General features: G+C 47.3%; 1 protein-coding gene across 1 annotated transcript in view; it reads left to right on the top strand.

The window, feature by feature from the left end:
* B4GALT5 (beta-1,4-galactosyltransferase 5) overlaps positions 1-23062 on the top strand; it is a 68523-nt gene extending 45461 nt beyond the window's left edge. The window contains exons 2-9 of the mRNA XM_049781344.1: positions 9298-9432; positions 15315-15428; positions 16380-16504; positions 17260-17376; positions 17816-18003; positions 18865-18987; positions 21074-21175; positions 22888-23062. Coding sequence (XP_049637301.1) covers positions 9298-9432; positions 15315-15428; positions 16380-16504; positions 17260-17376; positions 17816-18003; positions 18865-18987; positions 21074-21175; positions 22888-23035 — 1052 coding nt within the window. The 3' untranslated portion in view covers positions 23036-23062. The remainder of the gene's footprint in view (positions 1-9297; positions 9433-15314; positions 15429-16379; positions 16505-17259; positions 17377-17815; positions 18004-18864; positions 18988-21073; positions 21176-22887) is intronic.
* Positions 23063-23343: the final 281 nt, after the last annotated feature.

Below are 23343 nucleotides of genomic sequence, written 5' to 3'. Positions count from 1 at the left end.
GTACAGGAAGGACCCATGTGCTTAACCCTTCACGGGGAAAAAAAGCCCCCCCCACTACTCCCACTGAGGGAGCCTTTGTCAGTAGCCCAGAATAGTGTTGCTCTGGACAGAGCCGGGTTGGGTGGCTACATCCACCAGCTTTTCTTGAAAGGGGATTCTCAGTTTTCTCAGAGGCAGAACCCACCCTACCCCACCCCAGCCATATGGGTGGATCTGTCTCACTGGGCCACTTCTGCAGATGTTCACTTTGGGAGGTTGGTCATTGATCATCGTGCCATGAAGATTTGAGCAAGAGAGCTGACACTTAGATCAGTTAAGTGATTAATTAACCATCAATTTCTTGACTCCTTCATATCTGTTAACATGACATTCCACTTCCAATCTCACGTGTATTTCAATAATTGAACAAATAATAAACTATCAGGTTAGTGGGAATGAGTTTCAGAATACTTACCATTCATTTCTACCATTCTAGTACTTCCCCCCCAAATTCCTTGTATCTTGAACAAAACCAAACCAGTGTTCTATTCTCTCTTAAATGCGTGTCACTGTACCCCTATAGTCATAGGTCTTGAGATTTGTATTGCAGAACAAGGAACAGATCTGAGTGCAAACATCCATGATTTGCAGCTCTATGTTCAAATGCACCACAGTTGCATCCAAGCTTTAACAGGCAGATGGGCAACAGTGAGGCTGTGACAGAACCTAGGTCCCAGAGGAAGGAATCATGTGTGGGAAACAGTAGCTAAGGATTTGACATTTCCTGAGTACTGACAGCCTTAGAAGCGATGGGACAATATTTGTTCAAACTTGGACTTTGGAGAGAAAGAGAGGCTATTAAAAAATCATTTTTTAGGTTTTTGGGCCACATCTGACAATGCTCAGGAGTTACTTTCTGTCTCTGCTCAGAAACTACTCCTGGTAAGCTCAGGGGACCATATGAGGGTGCCAGAGATAAAACCTAGGTCAACCATATATAACACAAGTACCTTTCCTCTGAACTATTGATCCAGCCCCACAGCTGTAAAAAAATCTTGGCTCCATAAACTTGTTCTTTAAACTTCAGTATGCTTGCCTGAATGGGGAAGATAATAATCTACTTATTTATTTTGTGGGCTATAGGGCTAACACCTAATCTCTCTTTTTACCACCTGTTTTCCCATCCATGTACACACAACAGATCCTTACATCCATTTTATGTATCTATTGCTTGGGGCTGTATTTATTAGTACTCAGGAGCTATTCTGGTTTGTGCTCAAGAGTAAGCCCTGGCAGTGCTCAGGGGACCATACATGGTTCTGGGTTGCTATGGGGTCCGCAGCATGCAAGGCAGTGCTTTACCTCCCTCACTAGCTCTCTCGCTTGTATACAAATGTTTAGTAGGAATTGGTGTATTGGCACACCAAGATCACACACACACACACACACACACACACACACACACACACACACACACACACACACACACACACACACACACACACACACTGGGTGTGGCCCCCAAACAAAATGAATTAAACCTCAACAGTCCGCGGCTGATCCAGGACTGATGGCAATTTGAATCCCAGCATCCCATATGGTCCCCAGTGCCAGTCAGGAGCGATTTCTGAGCACAGAGCCAAGAGTGGCCTCTGAGTGCCATTGGGTGTGACCCAAAAACAAACAAACAAACAAAAAACTCTCAACAGTTCTGCGACTCATTTTTTGGAGGGACTGTTTGAGTTAGACTGGAGTGCTCAGGAGCCATTCTCTGTGGTATTTAGGGGAATCATGTGGTGCTGGGGATCAGACCTGTGTCTCCCACATGTAGAACTTGTGCTCAGCCCTTGGAGCTTCCTTCTTTCCTGCTCCTCAGCACATTTACATTCTGAGTGTGACAGGATTGACCCCAGGCCTCCTGCTCCATACGGCTGTGCTCTACTCTGAAGCCACACCCCATCCTCTCTTACAATTTTATTTTTACAATCTATATAGTCTCTCAGAATACTGAGATGTGAGGCTGGAGAGATAGCATGGATGCAAAAGGACGGCACTTCGAATCCCAGCATCCCATATGGTCCCCTGAGCCTGCCAGGAGCAATTTCTGAGTGTAGACCCAGGTGTAACCCCTGTGTGCTGCCAGGTGTGGCCCAAAAACCAAAAAAAAAAAAAGAAGACTGAGATGTAATTTTATTGTGTCTTACATAGGACAACCTCCCCTTTTTTTTCTTCTTTTACTTTTTGCAGCATCTGTTTCCTTTATTTCCTCCATCCTTTGTTTCATTTTGAAAGTGTGGACAGATGAATGAAGCTGACTGCTGGTGTGTGTGTTTGCTCCAGTGTTTCCTGGAAATGTTTTTTTCCCCCCCTCTTTGGTTGGTGGGTTGGTTGTTTTTTGCTTTTATTTATTTATTTTGTTTTTATCACATCTGGTGATGCTCAGGGGTTAATTACTTCTTGCTCTGTGCTTAGGAGTTACTCTGGTGGGATATAGGGGAACATATGGGATGTCAGGAATTGAACTTGGGTGGACATTGTGCAAAGCAAGCACCTTTACCCACTGTATTATCTCTCCAGCCCTCTGGCAATGTTCATGACCTTGTTTCAGACCACTTTGTCTTGTCTGTGAGGTTGCTTAGAACAAAGATTCATGGTTCTAGCAAGTGCCTCTCCAATAGACCCTCACCAAATACAGTAAGTACAACACATTTGCTCACTCTCCGTTGCTCATGTGCTCTGCCCAGCACTCACCCCCTGTGGGTAGGATTCTAAGAACTAAACTTCATTCCTGGAAGTCTCCATTTATTCTACGTGCAAGCTGTGATCAGGCTGGCTCAGTTCTATTGCTACTTCATGGGCAGAGGCTTGACACGGGGCATGTCTGGACACTGCACTCTGTGCCCATGAGGGGTTCTCTTCTTGGGACCCAGCTCAGTTCATCCAGAGTTCTGAATCCTATGAGGAATTTCCATCTCGAGACTAAGGCAGTTCAGCCATGAGCTTTGAGAGTCGGAAGCGAATTTGCTGATTTGACTCAGGGGTGCTAGAAATGTGACCCGGGACTGTTTCTTCCAGGCCAGACCCCTAAATATAACACGTAAAGCCCCAGTGATCGGCCCTGTTGTCTTTCAGTCACCTCAGGTATTTTTTGCCCTGCAGATTTCAACCCCTTCATTCAAGCCACTCTTGACACCTCTGAGCCCCTCCACTGGGTTTTCTTCACTGCCTCTAATCCTCTAGAGAACATTTTGCAGACACCTTGCCTCACTGTGGGATTTCACAGTCACTCTTCCTTGCAAACACCATCAGTTCCAGTTTGCTTGACTGACTCCACCACCAAGAAAAAAATAAAAAAGCAAAGGCTGCTACTTCTACTTTAGAGTCAACCTTTGTTTGCTTGTTTAATTTGGTTTTGGGTCCACACTTGGAGGCTCCTGGAGTTGACTCCTGCCTCTTTCATGGATATCACTCAGTAAAAGCTCCGGAGACCTAATGGTATGCCAAGTTAATATCTTACCTGCTATACTGTCTCCAGTTCTAGACTATTTTAACTATTAGAAGTGGATTTGGTGATTCTTTTCAGTTCGGGCTATTTGAATGATTCCTCCCCCCCCCCCCTCTATCCATATAAATGTGCAGTATTATTTTTAGCTGGTCTTCTTTGGAGGGGGTTTAGTTCTTCTCCAGTGTATTCCTTTTCTCAGAATGTTGCAGGAGGTTTTAAATGACTTGTGCATTATATTAAGGAAGGTTGCAAAGAAAACAAGATAACGTCATAGTACCAGTATGAAAACACTAGGAGAGGGAGATGAGTCTGGCAGCTTGTCTGGTCAGAAGAATTGTTGAGCTTTTCTGTTTGTTTGTTTTTGAGCCAAACCCAGCGGTGCTGAGGGGTTATTCCTGGCACTATGTTCAGAAATTGCTCCTGGCAGGCTTGGGGGATTATATGGGATGCTAGAGATTAAATCTGGGTCCTGGATCAGCTGTGTGCAAGGCAAACACCCTACCCAATATGCTATCACTCCAGCACCACTGTTGAGCTTTTCTTAGGAATAAGTGAGTGCAGAGCAGCCCAGCTAGCTGATAGCAATCTTGGTTCCCCTCATAAAGGGGATGGCCTAGAACCCCACATCTCTGCCACCTGGACTTGGCCAAATATTGAAGACTGTTGTTTGATGTTTTTGCTGTTGGTTCATACATGTTTTTCATGCATTTTCCCTGTCCCAGACACTGTTCTAGCAGAGGGGGTGGGCAATGGAAGGAAATTACATCCCTGCCCTCTGGGGCACTGAGTTTTAGTCGGGGAGCGGACAAAACATCCTCCCAAATGATGCTTATGAATGAGGAAGTGGGCCAGGGAAGGGGAATTCCAGTGGCTGCCAGTAAGACACAGACTAAAGAATAGATGGGAAGGGGCCAGAGAAATGTTACAGTGGGTGATATTACACTTGCCTTGTACATGACAAGAGCAATTTTGATCCCCAGCACCCCTATATGGTCCTCTGAGCCCACCATGATGATCCCTCAGCAGAGCCAGGAGTTAACCCTGAGCATCTAATAATGTGGCCCCAAAACAAAATCACTAAAAAGGACAAGAAAAGAGCTGGCATTTCTGCCTGTGGTTCTTGGCATTAAGTCACAGAGCAGACATAAGAGAACACAAATGATGAGGAAAAGGAATTCTGGACTTGGGGGCTGGACCAGAGAGATAGCACAGCGGTAAGGCATTTGCCTTAGGTGCAGAAGGACGGTGGTTCAAATCCCTGCATCCCATATGGTCCCCCGAGCCTGCCAGGAGCAATTTCTGAGCATAGAGCCAGGAGTAACCCCTGAGCACTGCCAGGTGTGACACCCCCCCCAAAAAAAAAGGAATTCTGGACTTTGGTGCTGGCTCTCCAGGGGCCCACCACTACTAGATTATTGAGCTCCTGATATGGAATGCTGGTTCACTATCTCCTGAGGAATTTTTATGAGTCAGTCATTTATTAATGTGTGTGTTCAAGTGAAAATGGTGCTGTTGACTCACAGAACTGACCAGAATTCTAATGGGGAAGTTCATAGTCTTTCTGATGTTGGGAGCGGGATTAGAAAGGATCTGCCTCACAGCCCGTGAGGGTCCCAGGGCAGGAAACACCCCACCCATTTTGCTCCCGGAAATGGCAGGCTGCTAATAGCTGGCATCCGAGCAGGAATTTTGGAGACATTAAATACCACAGTACTTAAGAGTTTTCTCTCCTGCATCATGGGCCAAAGAAATCCTTCCTCGACACTGGGCCTGGGTAATTCCGGTTTTTTTTTTTTTCTTTTTCTCATCAGTATGTCAGTAAGTGCTTAGTCACCAGCCTGGTCTGACAGGAAATGACAGTTTAGAGTTTTCCACATGGGAATGAGCCTATGACATATTCCACATTCTATTACTCATTTTCAGATTGTTTGGCTTCATACTGCAACATGTAGTTCTCAGCTGAAAGATAGTTTTGTTGTTAAAAATGAGATTTAGGGGACAGAGCGATGATGGCACAGTGGTAGGGCATTTGCCTTGCATGTGGCCAAACTGGATTCGAACCTCGGCATCCCATGTGATTGCTAAAACCGGCAGGAATGACCCCTGAGCATAGGGCAGGAGAAAACCCTGAACACCACAGGGTGTGCCCCCCCCCCCAAAAAAAACCCCAAAACAAAACAGAAAATGGGATTCAGCTCTTGCTCTTGTGAATCAGAACTATTTTACTGCAAGGTCCCATGTCTTATGGCAAAACTCTGGCAAAATGTTCTGGAGTATGTTACCTCATCTGAGTTTTCATTCTATCGTGACCTTGGGTCAGTGATCCCTGAGTCAGGACTTCTTTCTTATCCAAGGTAATAAAAAGAAGATGGAGATGACTCTTAAATGAGATTTTCTAATTGAAGGGGGTGTGCACATGCGTGTCCATGTGCGCAAGTGGGCATGAGGAAGCTGAAGCCGTGGGCTAAATTTAGTAGCCATATTCCAGAGGGACACTTGAGAGGGCCTGTATTTTGATTCATGCCACCAGCTGCATGATTCAGAGCCGGGCAATGCATTGGCAGCCTGACCACCCAAGGGTAAAAGGCCTTGGCATCCAGCAAGCTTACTTGGGATGTACGTTTGTGTGTGTGTGTGTGTGTGTGTGTGTAACCTTGTTTACCAGCAACTCTTTGAAAAGCAACTGTACTTTCCCTCGTCATGCCATGTGTGTGTTACCTTGTTTACCAGCAACCCTCTTTGAAAAACAACTGTACTTTCCTTCATTCACGCCCTTGGAGGCCTGGGTTGGTGTGGAAGGGGAGGATGGGTTTGGCAGCACTTTTCTTTGGCTTTGTTTATTTCCTCAGCCCTTTATTAATTTTTCCTCCACATGATGCCAATTCCCTTGGTTAATTAGAAAAGGCATCAATAAGAAGCAGCTTTATGTACACTTGATAAATGGAGCACAAGACTGACATGGGAGGAAGTTGTTGGCAGACTTGAACCAAGTCTAAATTAAAAAGTTGAATTTGTCATCGCCTGAAAGAGAGTCATAGCAGTTTGAGGAGGGGAAGACAGGCCGTAGCCTGTGAACTGGGATTCTGAAAGTTCACTAAGAAGAGAGGTTTGTGGAGCACCACCAGCCAGGTGGAAAGCCTTACAGCTGGAGCAAGCAGTGAACACTGTAGTTTAAAAGGCTTCACCGGGCAGCTTTAGGCAGATCAAGAACCAGCAATCTCCTAGGAGAATCCTTTAAGCCACGAACGTACTTGGCATCTTTGAGCAAGAGAAGACTTAAATGTGGATGACTGAGGCATTGAGGTTGGTGATTAAGTACCCAGGGGCCCCAGTTTAAATGTCTACCTCATCTGTGGTGAAGTCAGGAAGTGAGTAGAGAGCTACTTCCTTCTTGGGATAGTTGTGAATAAGTGAGATGAAGCATTGCACCATGGGGTCTTCAGTGAGTGTGGCCCCCACAAAAGTCCCGGAACTCCTTTCCACCTGAGGTCCACCTCCCATCTGCAGGCTGGCAGTGTCTCAGAGCAGCCACCCAAATGTTCTCATTGTGGTGAGGCATCACTGCGTGTTCAATGGCCTCCCTAAGGGACATGGAATCAGAGTTCTTAAGGAAGTTTTTAGAGCTCTCCAGGACCCAAAAGAAAGAACTTGAGGGCTGTTCTGGAAAAACCCTCCTGTTTGTATCGAGAATTCGAGGTTTCCTGACCTGGAAGCTAGAAAAACACAAAAGATGGGGATGCAGGGAGAGAAGGTGTTGCATTGAGAGATCCCTGGAATGATCTGGGAGAGGTGACCTCAAGTCTCTGTAAAGCCAACAGGGTTTCTCTATTGACCACCTGGGTTTGCAACGCTGAGAGTGTGACCCCTCCAACCCTCTCACAGGAACAGACATCGAATACTATAGCTTAGTCAGTCAACTCCTCCTTTATCCATTTAGTCTCTATTACTGCCCATTATGTGCAGGACACTGCTAGTAATGAGGAAACTGTCTCAGCCAAATAAATCTTGTCAAAGAGCCAGAACCAAGGTCAGTAGATTCCAGCTACAGGGGAATCCAGGTCATGGTCATGTACCTGCCCAGGGCTGGGCTGGAGATCAGCCAAAAGTTCAGGTGTTTACTGGTATAAAGTGCCCCTCTCTGAGCCTCAGCATCCACGTTTCAGCCTTTAAGGGAGAGGGGGGAGGAGGTAACTTAGAACAGTTGGCTAAGAAGCTGTGATTTGTTTGTTTTTGGCCACACCTCGTGGTACTCAGGGGTTACACTCCTGGCTCTGCTCAGAAATCGTTCCATATGGTTTGGGTGACCATACGGGATGCCAGAGATCGAACTCAGGTCTATCCCGGGTTGGCAGCATACAAAGCAAACTCCCTACCACAGTGCTATCACTCTGGCCCAAGAATCTGTTTTTCAAGAGCCTTTAGCAGTTCTTGATAATAGCTGGTATAGCATTTATGATTCTAAGTAGATTATAGAAATAATGTTGTGCTTGTGATCTAGTTTTATAGAGAAGAAAGACTTGGGGAAACAGAGCAGGTCTTCTTCAGAGGGTTGGGCAGTTGGTTTTTGTTTTGGGGTCACATTAGGGAGTGCTCCAAGCTTCCTCCCGACTCTAAATTCAAGGATCACTCCTGACAGGTTCAAGGGTGTACCATATGAGATGCTGAGGATTGGCCAAATGCAAAGCAAGCACTTTCCCTGTTGTGCTATCACTCTGGCCCCTGAATCATGGTTTGTTAAGTGGGTTAACAAACTTGGGCCTCTAACTGCCCACTGTTTTCCTCATTGCTGTGGGCTTGGGGCTGAGCTGGGTGAGTTTGAGTGCTGCTGATATTTCTTTTCTATTCAAAGCCCCCCCCCCCCCCCAGCAATTGGAGCCTTATTTTGTCTCTTCTCAATGATTACCAAGCCCAGCCCTCCATCTGAGGGTTTTCAGTTGCTAGAATGGCTGGTAGTCTATTGTCTGAGTCTAGTCATAGATTTTTGAAAAGAGGAACTTAGAACAGATAGTCTAACAAAATAGATGAATCAGGTATCTAATGAATACATATAGGGCTGGAGCCATAGGACTCTTAGTATAGGGCATGTATGCCAGTACATAGTGCATGCTGATCCAAGTTCAATCCCTGACATGCTATAGGGTCCCCAAGCCCAGCCAGGAGTGATTCCTGAGTGCAGAGCCAGGAGTAACCCCTGAGCACTGCTGGTATACCCCACCCCAAACCAAAACCAAAAAGATACTCATATATTTTTCTTGTATTTAGTTTTTCAGGACCCTCTGAGATAATAGTTACCCATAGAGTGCTGGTTTCTCACAGTAATAAGCCCAGATATAAACTGTAAGGCCTCTGTAGGGCCTGGGAAGTTTCAAAACAAAACCTAAGGTCACATAGTTTTGTCTGATTATGTGTTTTGTTTGTTCATTTTGGTGTGAAGGCTTATTTTTGCCTGCCTGTATGCTTGGTGATCACTCTTGGAGGGATTTGAGGAACCATATTGGGTTCTGGGGATTGAGCCTGGGTTGGCTACAAGCAAATCAATTGTCTTTCTTACCTGTCTTACTGTTATGCCAGTTCCCGTTTGTGATTTCTTTGTTTTTATTTTTGTGTCACATAGCGATGCTCAGATCTTACTCCTGGTTCTTTTGCTCAGGGATCATCACTCCTGGCGCTAAGCAGAGACCCATATGGGGCCCCAGGCATTGAAACCTGGTCAACTATAAGCGCCATCCCCACTGTACTCTCTCTCCAGCCCAGCTTGTGCTGTTTTGATGGCTCTTTTGAGTTCACCTTTCCTCCTCTTGTGTTTTCTGCAGTGAATACCTACCTCTTCATGATGCAAGCTCAAGGCATTTTGATCCGAGACAACGTGAGGACAATTGGAGCACAGGTTTATGAGCAGGTGGTGCGGAGTGCATACGCCAGGCGCAACAGCAGCGTCAACGACTCAGGTGGGTGAGAGAGGGAAGTTTGGTTTGAATCTTTTAAAAAAAAAATATTTATTTATAGGCCTGCCTGCTGTACTGTCTTTACAGCCCACCTGTACTTATTTTATTTATTTAGTGTTTTTTGGGGGCCATAGCCGGCAGCATTTAGGGGTTACTCATAGCTCTGCACTCAGAAATCACTCCTGGGAAGCTTGGGGGGGACCATATGGGATGTCGGGGATCGAATCCGGGTCCATCTCGGGTCAGCAATTGCCCCACCGCTGTGCTATCTCTCTGGTCCTATTTTATTTTATTTTTTATTTTATTATTATTGTTGTTGTTGTTGTTGTTGTTGTTTTGGTTTTTGGGCCACACCAGTGTTGCTCAGGGGTTACTCCTGGCTGTCTGCTCAGAAATAGCTCCTGGCAGGCACGGGGAACCATATGGGACACCGGGATTCGAACCAGTCACCTTTGGTCCTGGATCAGCTGCTTGCAAGGCAAACACCGCTGTGTTATCTCTCCGGGCCCTTATTTTTATTTTTATTTTATTTTATTGCCACACCTTGGCAGTGCTCAAGAATTCCTCTTGGCTCTGAGCTCAGAAATCACTCCTGGGGACTTAGGGAACCACACGAGACACTAGGGATCAAACCCAGGTCAGTCACATACAACAAGCAAATGGTCTGCCTGCTGTGCTGTAACTCTGACCCGCTATTATTTCATGATTTGGGAGTCAGATCCAGAGGTGCTCAGGATTCACTCCTTGCAGTGCTCTGAAGATCATGTACTGAGTTTGATATTATTTTATTCTTCTTTTGGGGCCAGCACTCGGCAATGTTTTGGGACTATGCTGGTTCTGTGCCTTGGGTTGTTTCTGGCTGTGCTTGGGGTATTACGCAGTGCTGAAGGTCCAGTATATGCCTCCTGCATGTAGATCATACACTCAGCATTGAATATCTTGCTGACCAGGCTCTTTATATTTGATGGGACGAAAGGGGAAGTTTGGTGAAGTCTTTTAATGTGGGGGGAAGCTCTTTTAGGAACCTCTTGCTGGGTTTGGCTAACAGTACTTAAAGTGAATAACAGTTTAACCCCTTGTACTTCCTAGGGAGCAGAGCTGTGGGGACTGGTAACCCCATAGAAAACTACTTGTATAAAACTACAAAGTGGTTTCCAGACAAAAGTCTCTAGCCTGCGGCGGTGGTGGTGGTGGGGGTTTTGTCTGCAGGTATGGAAAGGTCAACTACCACTGGCTCACAACACCACCAGCAAAACCACATCCTGGAATGCTATTTCTGGAAGCAGTTTGATATTTGATTTAAAAAATGTATTCATACCATCAGCAAGGGATCGGTTAGATTTCTTAGATTTCTCTTACAGCTGAGCATGATGGTATGTTTTTGGTTTCTGAGCGACATGTAGTGGTGGTGGTGTAATAAATGGGGGATTGTATGTACCATGGTCCATTCTGGGTCAGCCATGTGCAAGGCAAATGCCCTACTGCTGTGCCATCACTTAGATCTTGAAACTCAGCCATTTTCTATTTCATCACAACCAAGTCATTCAACTGTTGCCACAGACCATAAAAGTGGCTTCTTGGGGCCAGAGAGAGTCTAACAGGCTCAAGCACAGGCTTTACACGCAGGAGACCTGGGTTTAATTTCTAACACCAGCAGGAGTGACCCTTCAGTATAGATAGGGGTCACCCCAAAACTACCAAATCAGGCAAAAAAAAAAAACCCAAAAAACAAAAATATGGCTTTTGGAAGTAAAGTTGAACATCACCCAGGTTTTTGTTCTACTCGTGCCCCAGTGTTGGATTGTCTGTGGGTTAGTCCTGCATGTTACTGGGTTTGGGAGGTCAGCCTCATTCAGGTTAGGTTTCATTTTGTTCTGTGGTTGTTCGATTTTGTTTAGGTTTTAGGGCCACATCCAATGATGCTCAGGGATTACTTCTTTTTTCTTTTTTTTTTTTTTTTTTTGTTTTTGGGTCACACCCAGCAGTGCTCAGGGATTACTCCTGGCTGTCTGCTCAGAAATAGCTCCTGGCAGGCACGGGGGCCATATGGGACACCGGGATTCGAACCAACCACCTTTGATCCTGGATCGGCTGCTTGCAAGGCAAACGCCGCTGTGCTATCTCTCCGGGCCCAGGGATTACTTCTGACTCCATGCTTGGGGAGCCCTTGCAGGGCTCAGGATGATATTGTGTGCTAGGGATTGAATTTTGGTTTGGCTGCATGCAAGACAGATGCTTTTCCCTCTGTTCTTTCACTGGCTCAGGTTTGGGTGGGTGCTTAGGAGACCATGTGGTACTCTTCTTTGAATCCAGACCTTCTGCATGTGAATGAAGCCTTTGCTCAGCCTGTTGAGCCTCGCTCTGTCCTCTCATCCAGGTTGGGAGAAAGTTTTTCAGCTAAACAAAGCAGCAATGGACAAGGAAGGGGAGAGAACTTGAACCAGTGGCTTCTATTTGCCAACAAGCATTAGTCATACAAAAGGGAGAAAAGAGTGATGGGGGCTAGTTGTCTATCACAAACTCTGTTACCAATAGAGCTTGTTCCTTAATCAAGGTTTTGCCTTTAACTTTTTTGTTTGTTTGTTTGTTTGGTTGGTTGGTTCTTGGCTCAGTCCCGGTGGCACTCAGCAGCCATTCTTGGCTCCATGCTCAGAAGTCGCTCCTGGCAGTCTCTGGGGACCATACAGCCTTTAACTATTTTTATAAAAGATTATGTGCCTCACCAGATTTTAACATTTCAGAGAAAACTGCTTTCTTTATGTCTTGTTTTAAAAAGAACTCTTCCCAAAATGGAACCAGAGGCAAAACATTCCAGGTGATTAGATAGACCTGTGCTGACTTTTATTTTAAAAATAAATCCCTGGGCCCGGAGAGATAGCACAGCGGCATTTGCCTTGCAAGCAGCCGATCCAGGACCAAAGGTGGTTGGTTCGAATCCCGGTGTCCCATATGGTCCCCCGTGCCTGCCAGGAGCGATTTCTGAGCAGACAGCCAGGAGTGACCCCTGAGCACTAACGGGTATGACCCAAAAACTAACTAAATAAATAAATAAATCCCAAGATTTTATTTATTTGGCCCAACATTAGTGATTGGTCTGTCTTGTTCTTTAATGTTTTCCAGCAACTTTATACTGATGATGTTTATTACTAGTTTTGATTATTACTGCCAATCATTTTGGGCATATAGTGGGCAAGTAAGAATTAAAGTGTAAAGTGTGTGTGTAGTTTTTGTTTTTGTTTTTGTTTTGGGGCCATACCTGGTGACGATCAAGGGTTTTACTCCTGGCTATGCGCTCAGAAATATCGCTCCTGGCTTGGGGGACCATATGAGATGCCGGGGGATCAAAACATGCTCTGTCCTTGGTTAGCGGATGCAAGGCAAGTGCCTTACTGCTTGTACCACTGCCCCTAAAATGTGTGTGTGTGTACACACACATATGTTTTGTTTGCTTGTTTTTTGAGTCACACCTGGTAGTGCTCAGGAGTTACTTCTAGCTCTATGCTCAGAAATCGCTTCTGGCAGGCTCATGGGATGCTGGGATTCGAACCACTGACCTTCTGCATGCGAGGCAAATGCCTTACCTCCACACTTTCTCTCCAGCCCTAAAATGTGTATATTTTGATTAAGGAAATTTTTGTTGTTTTGCGGTCACATCCAGCACTGGTCAGGTTTATTAAGTGCCTGGAATCGAATTTAGTACTCCCCCATACAAAATCAGCCCCCTATTAGCCTTTTACTTCTCCAGCCTCTATCCATTGGGGTGGGGGGATTGCTTTTCTCAGTGGTTCTTGGTCCTACATGCATTGCAGGCCTGATTGATAGTTCAGTGCACAGGTTGCGTGAGTGTGGGTAAGGAGGTAGGTAACCTGGTCACAGCGAGATGCTGGCATGGCTGGAGGAATATGGGCTGGGGATCCAAGTTTGGGTCTCTGAGCATGCACATGTCCTATCCCTCTGAACTCTCCTCCAATCCTAAAATTCTCTCTCTCTCTGTCTCTCTGTCTCTCTCTCTCTCTGTCTCTCTCTCTCTCTCTCTCTCTCTCTCTCTCTCTCTCTCTCTCTCTCTCTCTCTCTCTCTCTCTCTCTCTCTCTCTCTCTCTCTCTCTCCCTCCCTCTCCCTCTCCCTCCCTTCCTTCTTCCCCCTCCCCTTCCCTCCCATCATTCTTCCCCATCCCTCTCCCTCTCTCTCTTTCTCATCTCATTCTAAGTTCAGAGGTGAACTAAAAGCTGCTGTGCAGTGTGAGGTTTCTTTGCAGCATGGCAGATCAGTTGCTCTGTAGTGTTTGGGAACTGAAGGGGAAGTATGGCCTCTCAAACAGAAGGTAAATTCTTAAAAGAACTGGCCACATCTGAATTAGCCCATTTGCTAGCAGCACCTGAGAACTACAAGCACCAAACTGGGACTTCCTCTTTTCTCTCTTTTGCAAAGAGCAAATGCTGATTTCTGAGCCCACGCACAGTATGCCCACTCTCCAAAGCAACCCAAGAAGGGACCCCCACAGGTCCCTGAGCAGCTGGGCAGATGGATGGAGCACACTTTCCTCTGGATTCCTCATGTTAAGTGTTAGGTTCTGCGGTCCTACACATGTCTCACTTGGTTCAAATAAGCCTCGTTGGCAGGACTTTGGGTTATTTACACAATCCATAGGGGGAATTGCTTAGCCACATTGCTTGTCTTACACCCCACATGGCAGATCTGGGAGCCCTTTACATTTGCAGGCTAGCATGGTCTTACAGTGCAGTGCAGAAAGAATTGGGCACCAGGATTGGATGCAGGAGGAATTCATTGTACTGGGAAGGTGCATTGTGCTGAGTCAGTCGTTCTTCCCCTTGGAACTTGGCAAGCTGGTGGGACAAAGCAAGTGACTCCAGGAAAAAATGTGCAGGAAAGGAAGAGGAATCTTGGCTTTCCTGGCTCCTTAGCTCTGAGTAGTATTTGCAGCACATGGTCTGATCATCATGGGGCAACGGCTGGGCAACAGGAAAAAGGAATATGCTGAGGGCAGGGAGGAATGTAAACTTTACTCAGAGGGAGTGGGTAGATAGATTAGAGAGGCCAGAACGAGAGTGCAGTGAGTAACGAGCTTGTTTGCTGCCAACTGGGTCGATCCCCAGTATCCCATATAGTTCACCAAACACATCAGGATTGATCCTTGAATGCAGAGCCAGGAGTAAACCCTAAGCACTGCCAGCTATTGCTTCTCGCGCCACACCCAAGAAAAAGAGAAAAAAAGATCTCATGGATGAGACCTAAAATTGGAGTATGGGATTAATTGGAGGCTGCTGGCAGTGGTTGGCTAGAAGCATCGAGGAGAGCCTAGAGTCAGCCGTTGGTGCAAGGTGTATCTTTACCTGTTGGGATAATCTAGCTCTACTGGAGAGATAGCACCGAGGTAGGAGCTTTCCTTGCACTCAGTCAACCTGGGTTCAACCCCTGAGTATTGCCAAGTGTGGCCCCCAAAATGAACCAAAACTAAACTAATGCCTCAGACCATACCACCATAAGGATGGGCTCAGCCGGGTAGAGAAAGAATGCTGAGGACTGGGGCACACAATGGGTTCAGGCCTCCCAGTTCCAACACTGTGGCCCAGAAAGCAGGTGACAGTAGTACCTGGGTGTTGTTTTCACCTCCAGAATTACAGGGGCTGGAGCAGTGGCTCCTGAACAGTGGCATAAGGCGTCTGCCTTGCACGCAGTAGCCTAGGACGTTCCAAGGTCGATCCCCCCAGCATCCCATATGGTCCCCCAAGCCAGGAACAATTTCTGAGTAAATTCAGGAGTAACTCCTGAGCATCACCAGGTATGGCCCCAAAACAAACAAAAACAGAATCACAGGGTTGGTGGCAGTTCCCCAGCTGAGCCTCCCTTGTCCTTCGCTCTTCAGATTATTCTCTTGACTTGAACCACAGCGAAACCTTCCTGCAAACCACCACCTTCCTCCCTGAGGACTTCACCTACTTCGCAAATGGCACCTGCCCCGAGAGGCTCCCTTCCATGAGTAAGTTGAGCCCCAATGAACTTTTCTGTCTGCAGGTGGCAAGGAGGAAAGGAGAGGAAAGAGGTGGTGGTGGAGAGGAGTGGTTGGTTTTCCCAGGGGGACAGCATTGACCACTGTGCTTTTGGGGTCACTGGCTTTCTGTGTAGATATCCCTCCTTTACTTCCTACAAGTCTTCTCTGGGCTTCCTGTATCCCCCACATTTCTTTCTTTCTCCCCAGCTGTCCCTCCCTTTCCTTGGCATATGCTCGTTGGCAACCTGGGGTTAAGAAAATAGGGTCCTCAAGAAAATAGGGTCTGGTGTGTTTTATCTCTTTATCCCAGCACTGCTCAGGGTTTACTCCTGGCTCTGTGCTCAGAAATCACTCCTGGCAGGTTTGGGGGACTATATGGGATGCCAGGTCCATTACAGGTAAACTACATGCAAGGCAAATGCCCTACCACTGTGCTGTAACTCTGGTCCCTGGTGTGTTTTATCTTTTAAAAAGTAAATCAGTAGCCCACACAGTGGGGAGGTTGCTTGCCTTGAACACAGCCAACCCAGGTCCCATCTTTGGCATCCCCTGTGGTCCCCAAAGCACCCAGGAATAATTCCTGAGTGCAGAGCCAGGAGAAAGCCCTGAGAATTTTCAGGTGTGGTCCAAAAGCTAAAAATCTAAAAAGTACTGATTTCATGGTGATTTTTAATAAAGCAATTATGGGAAATAGAATAAGTTCAAAACATGTTTTAACCACATCTCAGTTTCTCTCACTGCCCCGGTGCCCCCAGTCTTTCCAATTCACTCTTGTTAACTGTGTCTGGTCGGGTGCTGAGAGCTGGGAAGCCGAGATGAGGCACCTCCCCTGTCCCTGTCCATGCGCAGAGCACCACTGTCCAGAGAGCATTCCCAGGGCGTTATGGGAAAAACAGTCATTTCCTGGCCCATTTTTATGCCCTTCCCCTCTCTGTTCAGAGGGCCCAATAGATATCAACATGAGCGAGATTGGAATGGATGCCATCCACCAGCTCTTCTCCAGAGACTCCAGCATCAAGCTGGGAGGCCACTGGGAGCCATCGGACTGTGTGGCCCGGTGGAAGGTGAGTGCTACCATGGGATGCCTCTGATCCAAATTTGGCTTGTGTTGTTCTGTCTTCCCTCCTTCCTTCTGATTGTTGGCAGGAGGCATTTGTCTTCTAGGAATATTAGCCAATCACTAATGGGCTAATTGGGTGGAAGTAGGGTTGGGTCTGGTATGAGGCTGACTCAGGTACCACTGTCACATACCCTGAGCTCTCCTTGATTCTCTGATTAGAGCTAGTATGTGCTTTTCCATTGCCAGACCACAAATGATAGAACCTTGCTCTGCCACATGAGTCTCCTAAGCAGATAGCAGAAGTGGTTCAGGCTTGTCATCGCAGCCAGGCCTGTTCCTGTCACATTTCTTGTCTACTTGCCAGTCCTTGGAGACATGAGGACTGATCAGGAAACAGTTATCCAGCACAACTTGAACCCAACGCTGCATGACCCACCCAATATCTGCCATGACACAGGTTATAGAAGGTCACACTCTGCACAGCTGTCTTAATGGTGTACACACTTCTCTGTGGCTTTATTTGCAGTGTAGATGTTGGGCTCTGGTGTAGAAATTGCACCCTCCCAGGGTTATGGTATGCAGTAGATTCGTCCTGCTACATCAGACCATGGTGCATGGTTGACATGGGTACTCACAGGGTGGGAGTTGAGGACCAGGTATCCCCCACCAGGGTGAATCCTGATAGTGAGCCCTGCAGAATAATGTCTCATTACAAACCCTGGACTTTGAGGGCTAACCCAATGTCATCTTCTCTTGCAGGTGGCAATTCTCATCCCCTTCCGGAACCGCCATGAGCATCTTCCGGTCCTATTCAGGCACCTCATCCCTATGCTGCAACGCCAGCGCCTGCGCTTTGCCTTCTATGTGGTTGAACAAGTACATGTCCTTTTTGGTTGTCATATATCTAGAGGCTATATAGTGTGTGATCCACCTGAGGGTAGCTGGGGTTGGGGGTGAGGCCCAGAGCCATCCCAGTTCCTGGGCTGAGCCCCTCAGCACAGATTTTTACTGACCCAAAACATTAGGCCACCTTTTCCTGATGCTGCTTTGGAGATGTGACTCTAGCTCCAGGCCCTGGAAGTTCACCCCATAAGGAGCTGCAAATGTTGCCTTAATGTTCCATTCTGTCGCCTTGGGGTACTGTTGTTTTTATTCTGAAGAAACTTAAGTCCACAAGTCCAGTTGTGGTGCCAGGCTGAGTGGGCTGATCTCATTTACCCTGGTCTCAATAACCTTCAGCTCAGCTCACTAAAGGCTCAGGAGATCTTGCTTCAAGTGTTGTTTTTCAAGACAAGGTTCTCCTCCCTCCTCCCAGGTTGGCACCCAACCATTCAACCGAGCCATGCTCTTTAATGTTGGCTTTCAAGAGGCCATGAAGGACTTGGACTGGGACTGCCTCATCTTTCACGATGTGGACCACATCCCAGAAAGTGACCGGAACTATTATGGATGTGGACAGATGCCAAGGCACTTTGCCACTAAGTTGGATAAATACATGTACTTGTGAGTATCACCTGCTCCTGGTTACAGAGATTTACCCCTTAAAGGATGGAGGGGCTGGCATGGTTGCATTATATAGCCAGCTCCAACTCTTATGGCCACCACCTGACAGTGGATGCTGGCCAAAGAAACCTTCAGAAACCACTCTGTGTATGAGTACTGAATTAGCAAGTCTATTAAGATAGAATCCAGGGGAATATTGGTTTGGGGTGGAGTATGGGTGGAGTGGCTGTTTATGGGCACCAGTTTTCTTTTGGGGGTAATAACATACATAGAATTTGATTGTGGTCTTCTTCACACAATTCCATGAAAGTATTGAAAACCACTGAAGGATCCACATTTTGGGGTGAGTGGGAGCTATACCTGTCAGTGCTCAGGGGTTAGAATTACTCCTGGAGATGCATGAAGGACCATAGGGAATGTTTAGAATGAAACCTGGCTCAGCCACATGCAAAGCAAACACCCTCCCCACTGTATTATCTTTACAGTTGAATGATGCACTGTAAGATGCCTGAATGATTTGCTTTGTCAATTATTCCTCAAAAACGTTGCCCAAAAATCTGTGAGCTAGACCATGAGGTGTTTGTCTTGTATGTGGCCACTTTATGTGATGGCCCTCTGAGTACCATCAGGGGTCCCAGTGATTTCAGCCAGAAATAGCCCCTGAGCACTGCCAGATAAGCCTCCCAAACCCCAAAAACAAATCACTCAGCTACCTGCTGATATCTTTGGCCTAAGGAAACAGTTCCTGGTGGTTCTGGGCACGCAGTAGTGTTCTTAAGACCCTTGTGCGTGATGGTCTCTTTGGGGAAAGACCGTTCCTCCAGTGTTCACGTTCATATTCATGCTCTGTCCCCTTTACAGGCTTCCTTACACAGAGTTCTTCGGAGGAGTGAGTGGCCTGACGGTGGAGCAGTTCCGCAAGATCAATGGCTTCCCCAATGCCTTCTGGGGTTGGGGTGGAGAGGATGATGACCTCTGGAATAGGTATGTCCTAGCTCGAGTCTTCTCAAAATGCCCTCGTAGTCACATTTCAAAGGTGAAAATCCAGGAAAGGGGGCCAGAGTGATAGAACAGAAGGTAGGGTGTTTGCCTTGCAATCAGTCAACCCGGTTTTGATCATCAACATTCCATATAGTCCCCTGAGTACCGAAAGGAGTGCAGGGCCAAGAGTAACCCATAAGATTGTCAGTTTGATCCCCAAACAAAAGAAATAGGGGAAAAGGTAAAATTGACTAAAAGAGCAGGGGGAATCCAATCCCTGGTTTTACCTGGTCACCTGAATACTGCTGGGATCTAATCACCTACACAGAGTCTAAACGTACCTCCCAACCCCCCAACTTGTTTTATTTTTGTTTGGGCCCACATAAACTTCCCGGAGCACAAGGCTTCAATCTACCTTGCCATCTTCCCCACCCCCAAATTAATTAAATTTTGGGGGGTTTGGGTCACACCTGGCAGCACTCAGGGGCTACTCCTGACTCTATGCTCAGAAATCGCTCCTGGCAGGCTCGGGGGACCATATCGGATGCCGGGATTCAAACCACCATCCTTCTACATGCAAGACAAACGCCTTACCTCCATGCTATCTCTCCGGCTCCAAATTTTAATGTCTTTTTAAATATTAATAAATCACTATAGCAGAAATATAATTTTCATGTGATCAGTATAAAATGATGAAATAATTCCCCTGGTTGTGTGTGTGTGTGTGTGTGTGTGTGTGTGTTTTTGAGTGAAGTCTTTGACATGTGCTGGATGTTCCTACACTCATAGCATTTTTATTTTTATTAGAATCTCCTCAAAGCAAGAACCAAGTATTAGTGATTATATGTACAAATAAAGTAATAATTTTATAGAATAAGTAAATAGTAACCTGATATGGAACAGGGTAAAGGATTTTCACCTGTTTATTTTCTGAGTTTGAAACAAGAAAAAGTATGTGGTTGTTATTACTTACAAAGTAGTATTTGCTAGTTTTAAAATATTCAGTTGATGTAAAGTAGATCATAGGTAAGTTTTGCTGGTTTGGGTTGGACCCACACTCAGTCCTCTGGAATCCTAGAGAGCTACTCCTGGCTCAGTTTTCAGGGAGCCTTTCAGAGCCCCTGTTGCAAATCCCATGCTCAGCCCTTGCATCAGCTTTCTGGCTTGGAGTCTAAAGCCTGAATCCCCATGGCTGCCCATTTTATTGAGGGACGTGACTTTTTTTCCTCTGGAGGCCATGTCCTGCCTGTGCTCAGGGCTGCTCCTGGCTCTGGAAGACCATGTGGTCCCTGATTTCACCCAGGCCTCTCACATACTAAGCATGTGACCAGCCCTTGTGCTGTTTCTTGCCAGGGAAGAGATGCTTCAATCAAAGATTCCTTTCTGTTCATTTCCTAATGACCCTGCACAACTCAGAGAGACTTAACTTAGCACAGGGGTGGGGGGGTGGTAACCCTGCAGGGCTCACAGGTCTGGGGGCCACTTCCTTTGGCATTGGGCCCCTTTTGTATAACCCTGACAGTTGGCATGCTGGGCCTGGTGCTACGCCTGGCGCTGTGGGGTGAGCTGGGACTATGGCCTGCCTGTGTGTGTGTGTGAAGCCTCATCCCTCCTTTCTCCCTAGGTAACTTGACCTTACCTGCAAGACCCCGCCCGTTCCTGGGAGGGGTCTTGGAAAAGGTAGATAAGGCCTTTGACCCAGGGGATTAGGCCCTTTTTGGGTCCTTTTGGTCTTTGGCCAGCATGGAGGTCAAATGGAAGATGGCTGAAAGGAGTTAAGATGCAGGGCAAACTAAGAATAGCAAATGCTTAAAAGGTTATGATATAGGCCACACATGTGGTGGATAGGGCATGAATAAAGCTGATGCTTCCTGATGCCTGTCTCTGGATGAGTCTGATTCTGCCGTTCACCTAAACTTGGGACCCTCCAGCTGAATGGGGATTGTGGAGCCACGTGGCCTGGGATGGCAGGGAAAAATCCATCCATCCATCTCCATCCAGCACCATCGCTAATTATTTAACACAACATGTGTGCTTGTGTGTAAGGCCCTGGACTGACCAGAGACCCCCTTCCCTCTGTTTGGTACAGGGTGCAGAATGCAGGCTACTCAGTGAGCAGGCCTGAAGGGGACACAGGCAAGTACAAGTCCATCCCTCACCATCATCGAGGAGAAGTTCAGTTCCTTGGAAGGTTGGTGCCATTCGTGTTGTCCCTCTGATGGTTGGGAGATTTGGGAGTAAAATCAAACTATCAGTGCTGGTGCCTGGAGATATAGTACAATGTGGGGATGAGGCTCTTGCCCGGCATACAGCTGACCCAGGTTTGATCCCCAACACCCCATATGGTCCTCCGATTTCCTTTTTTTTTTTGTTTTTTTTTTTTGTTTTTTTGGGCCACACCTGGCGGTGTTCAGGGGTTACTCCTGGCTGTCTGCTCAGAAATAGCTCCTGGCAGGCACGGGGGACCATATGGGACACTGGGATTTGAACCAACCACCTTAGGTCCTGAATCGGCTGCTTGCAAGGCAAACGCCGCTGTGCTATCTTTCCGGGCCCGGTCCTCCGATTTCTTTTTTTTTGGGGGGGGGGTAGGGGGGGCACACCCGGCAATGCTCAGGGGCTACTCCTGGCTGTCTGCTCAGAAATAGCTCCTGGCAGGCACGGGGGACCATATGGGACACCGGGATTCGAACCAACCACCCTTGGTCCTGGATTGGCTGCTTGCAAGGCAAACGCCACTGTGCTATCTCTCCGGCCCCCCCCCCCTTTTTTTTTCTCCGATTTCTTGATTGCAGTGCTAGGAGTAAGCTCTGAGCACTATTGGGTATGCCCTTAAAACAAAAACAAACAAAAAGCCCACAGTGCAATATTTGATAGTAGGAGTTAAAAAGAAACTATTGTGTGTGTGTGGGGAGGTCTTGATGTGGAACCATCTCTCGGATGCTCAGGGCTGCTCTTAGAGGTTACCCCACACATCCTGGGTACCACTAATCTGGCCTTGTTAACTGAACGCAGGGGAACTTCAGGAAATCCCGGCAGGCCAATTTCTCTGCAGTTACAGTTCTGAAAGGTTCCTCATGTACCTGTGAGCATGGCCACAGATGCCATCCTCAATTTATCTCTGTCAGACCATTGGAACTGGGGGTGTGTTTGCACCGGACATGAGATGCTTTGTTGTCTGGTTCATGGGGAGCCTGTAGGGGGTTAGGGGTTGTCTGGACCCTGAGCTCTTGTCTCAGTGCTGTTATGTCTTTCTGTCCCTGGTTGATCTTTTACCACCTTGCATTTATTTCCTTTGGATTTGGGGAGGGGGTTGGAGGGAATATTGAAGTTTGGATTGAGGCCACACTGGGGGTACTTGGGGGTCCTCAGTACAGGCTCCTTCATGCAGTGCAGGCTTTCCTAGCCCCTTTGCTTAATTCTTTAACTCTTTCTTTAACCCATTTGAATGTGGCTTGATTAACACCAGTGGCATTACCAGTGTCAGTCTGTTAAAGAGACAGAGAGACAGACAGACAGACAGACAGACAGACAGACAGACAGACAGACAGACAGACAGACAGACAAGCAAAATAATGGGCTACATAAAAACATCTCAGGAGGCCAGAGCAATCACACAGCGGGTTGGGCATTTGCCTTGCACAAGGCTGACTGGGCTCAATCCCCGGCATCCCATATGGTTCCCAGAGCCTGCTAGGAATAATTTTCTGAGTGCCAAACTCAGAGTAACAACTGAGTTGATGCTGGGTGTGGTCCCCAAACCACACACAAACAAAAGAAAACCAAAAGCATTGCATGAAGTAGCTCAGGGCCCCACCTCTGAATTGGTCCTGCCCCATGCCTGTTGTCCTAGTAGCCTGGCTCTCCCCCTTAATACTTTCTCCCCCCTCTCTCCTGGCACAGGTATGCACTGCTGAGGAAGTCTCGGGAGCGCCAGGGGCTGGACGGTCTCAGCAACCTCAACTATCTGGCAAATGTCACATATGACGCCTTGTATAAGAACATCACGGTCAACCTGACCCCTGAGCTGGCTCAGGTGAGCGACTACTGAGCAAGGCGGGGCCATGCCACGCCATGCCACACCACACCACATGTACTCGGCCTGGCACCGTCAAGGTAGCAGCCGGAGGAGGTGCCCTGCGTGTGTGGAGACAACCATGGGCGAGCAAACACACTCGCACAACACACCTTCCCTGGGTGCCCGTCACCATCCAGTCTTGGCTCGGGGGCTGCCCACTTGCACCAGTCTCCCCCACTGCTCCCCCCACCACCTGCTCAGCGCCCATCTTTACCACCGACTCCAGAAGGGGAGATGAGATTGCCCAAATGCACAGCACGGACCCCACACCCACGAATAGC

This window comes from Suncus etruscus, chromosome 9, assembly GCF_024139225.1.
Source record: "Suncus etruscus isolate mSunEtr1 chromosome 9, mSunEtr1.pri.cur, whole genome shotgun sequence".
NCBI lineage: Eukaryota > Metazoa > Chordata > Mammalia > Eulipotyphla > Soricidae > Suncus > Suncus etruscus.
Note: the sequence above shows the minus strand (reverse complement) of the source record. Positions and strands in the feature narration are given on the sequence as shown.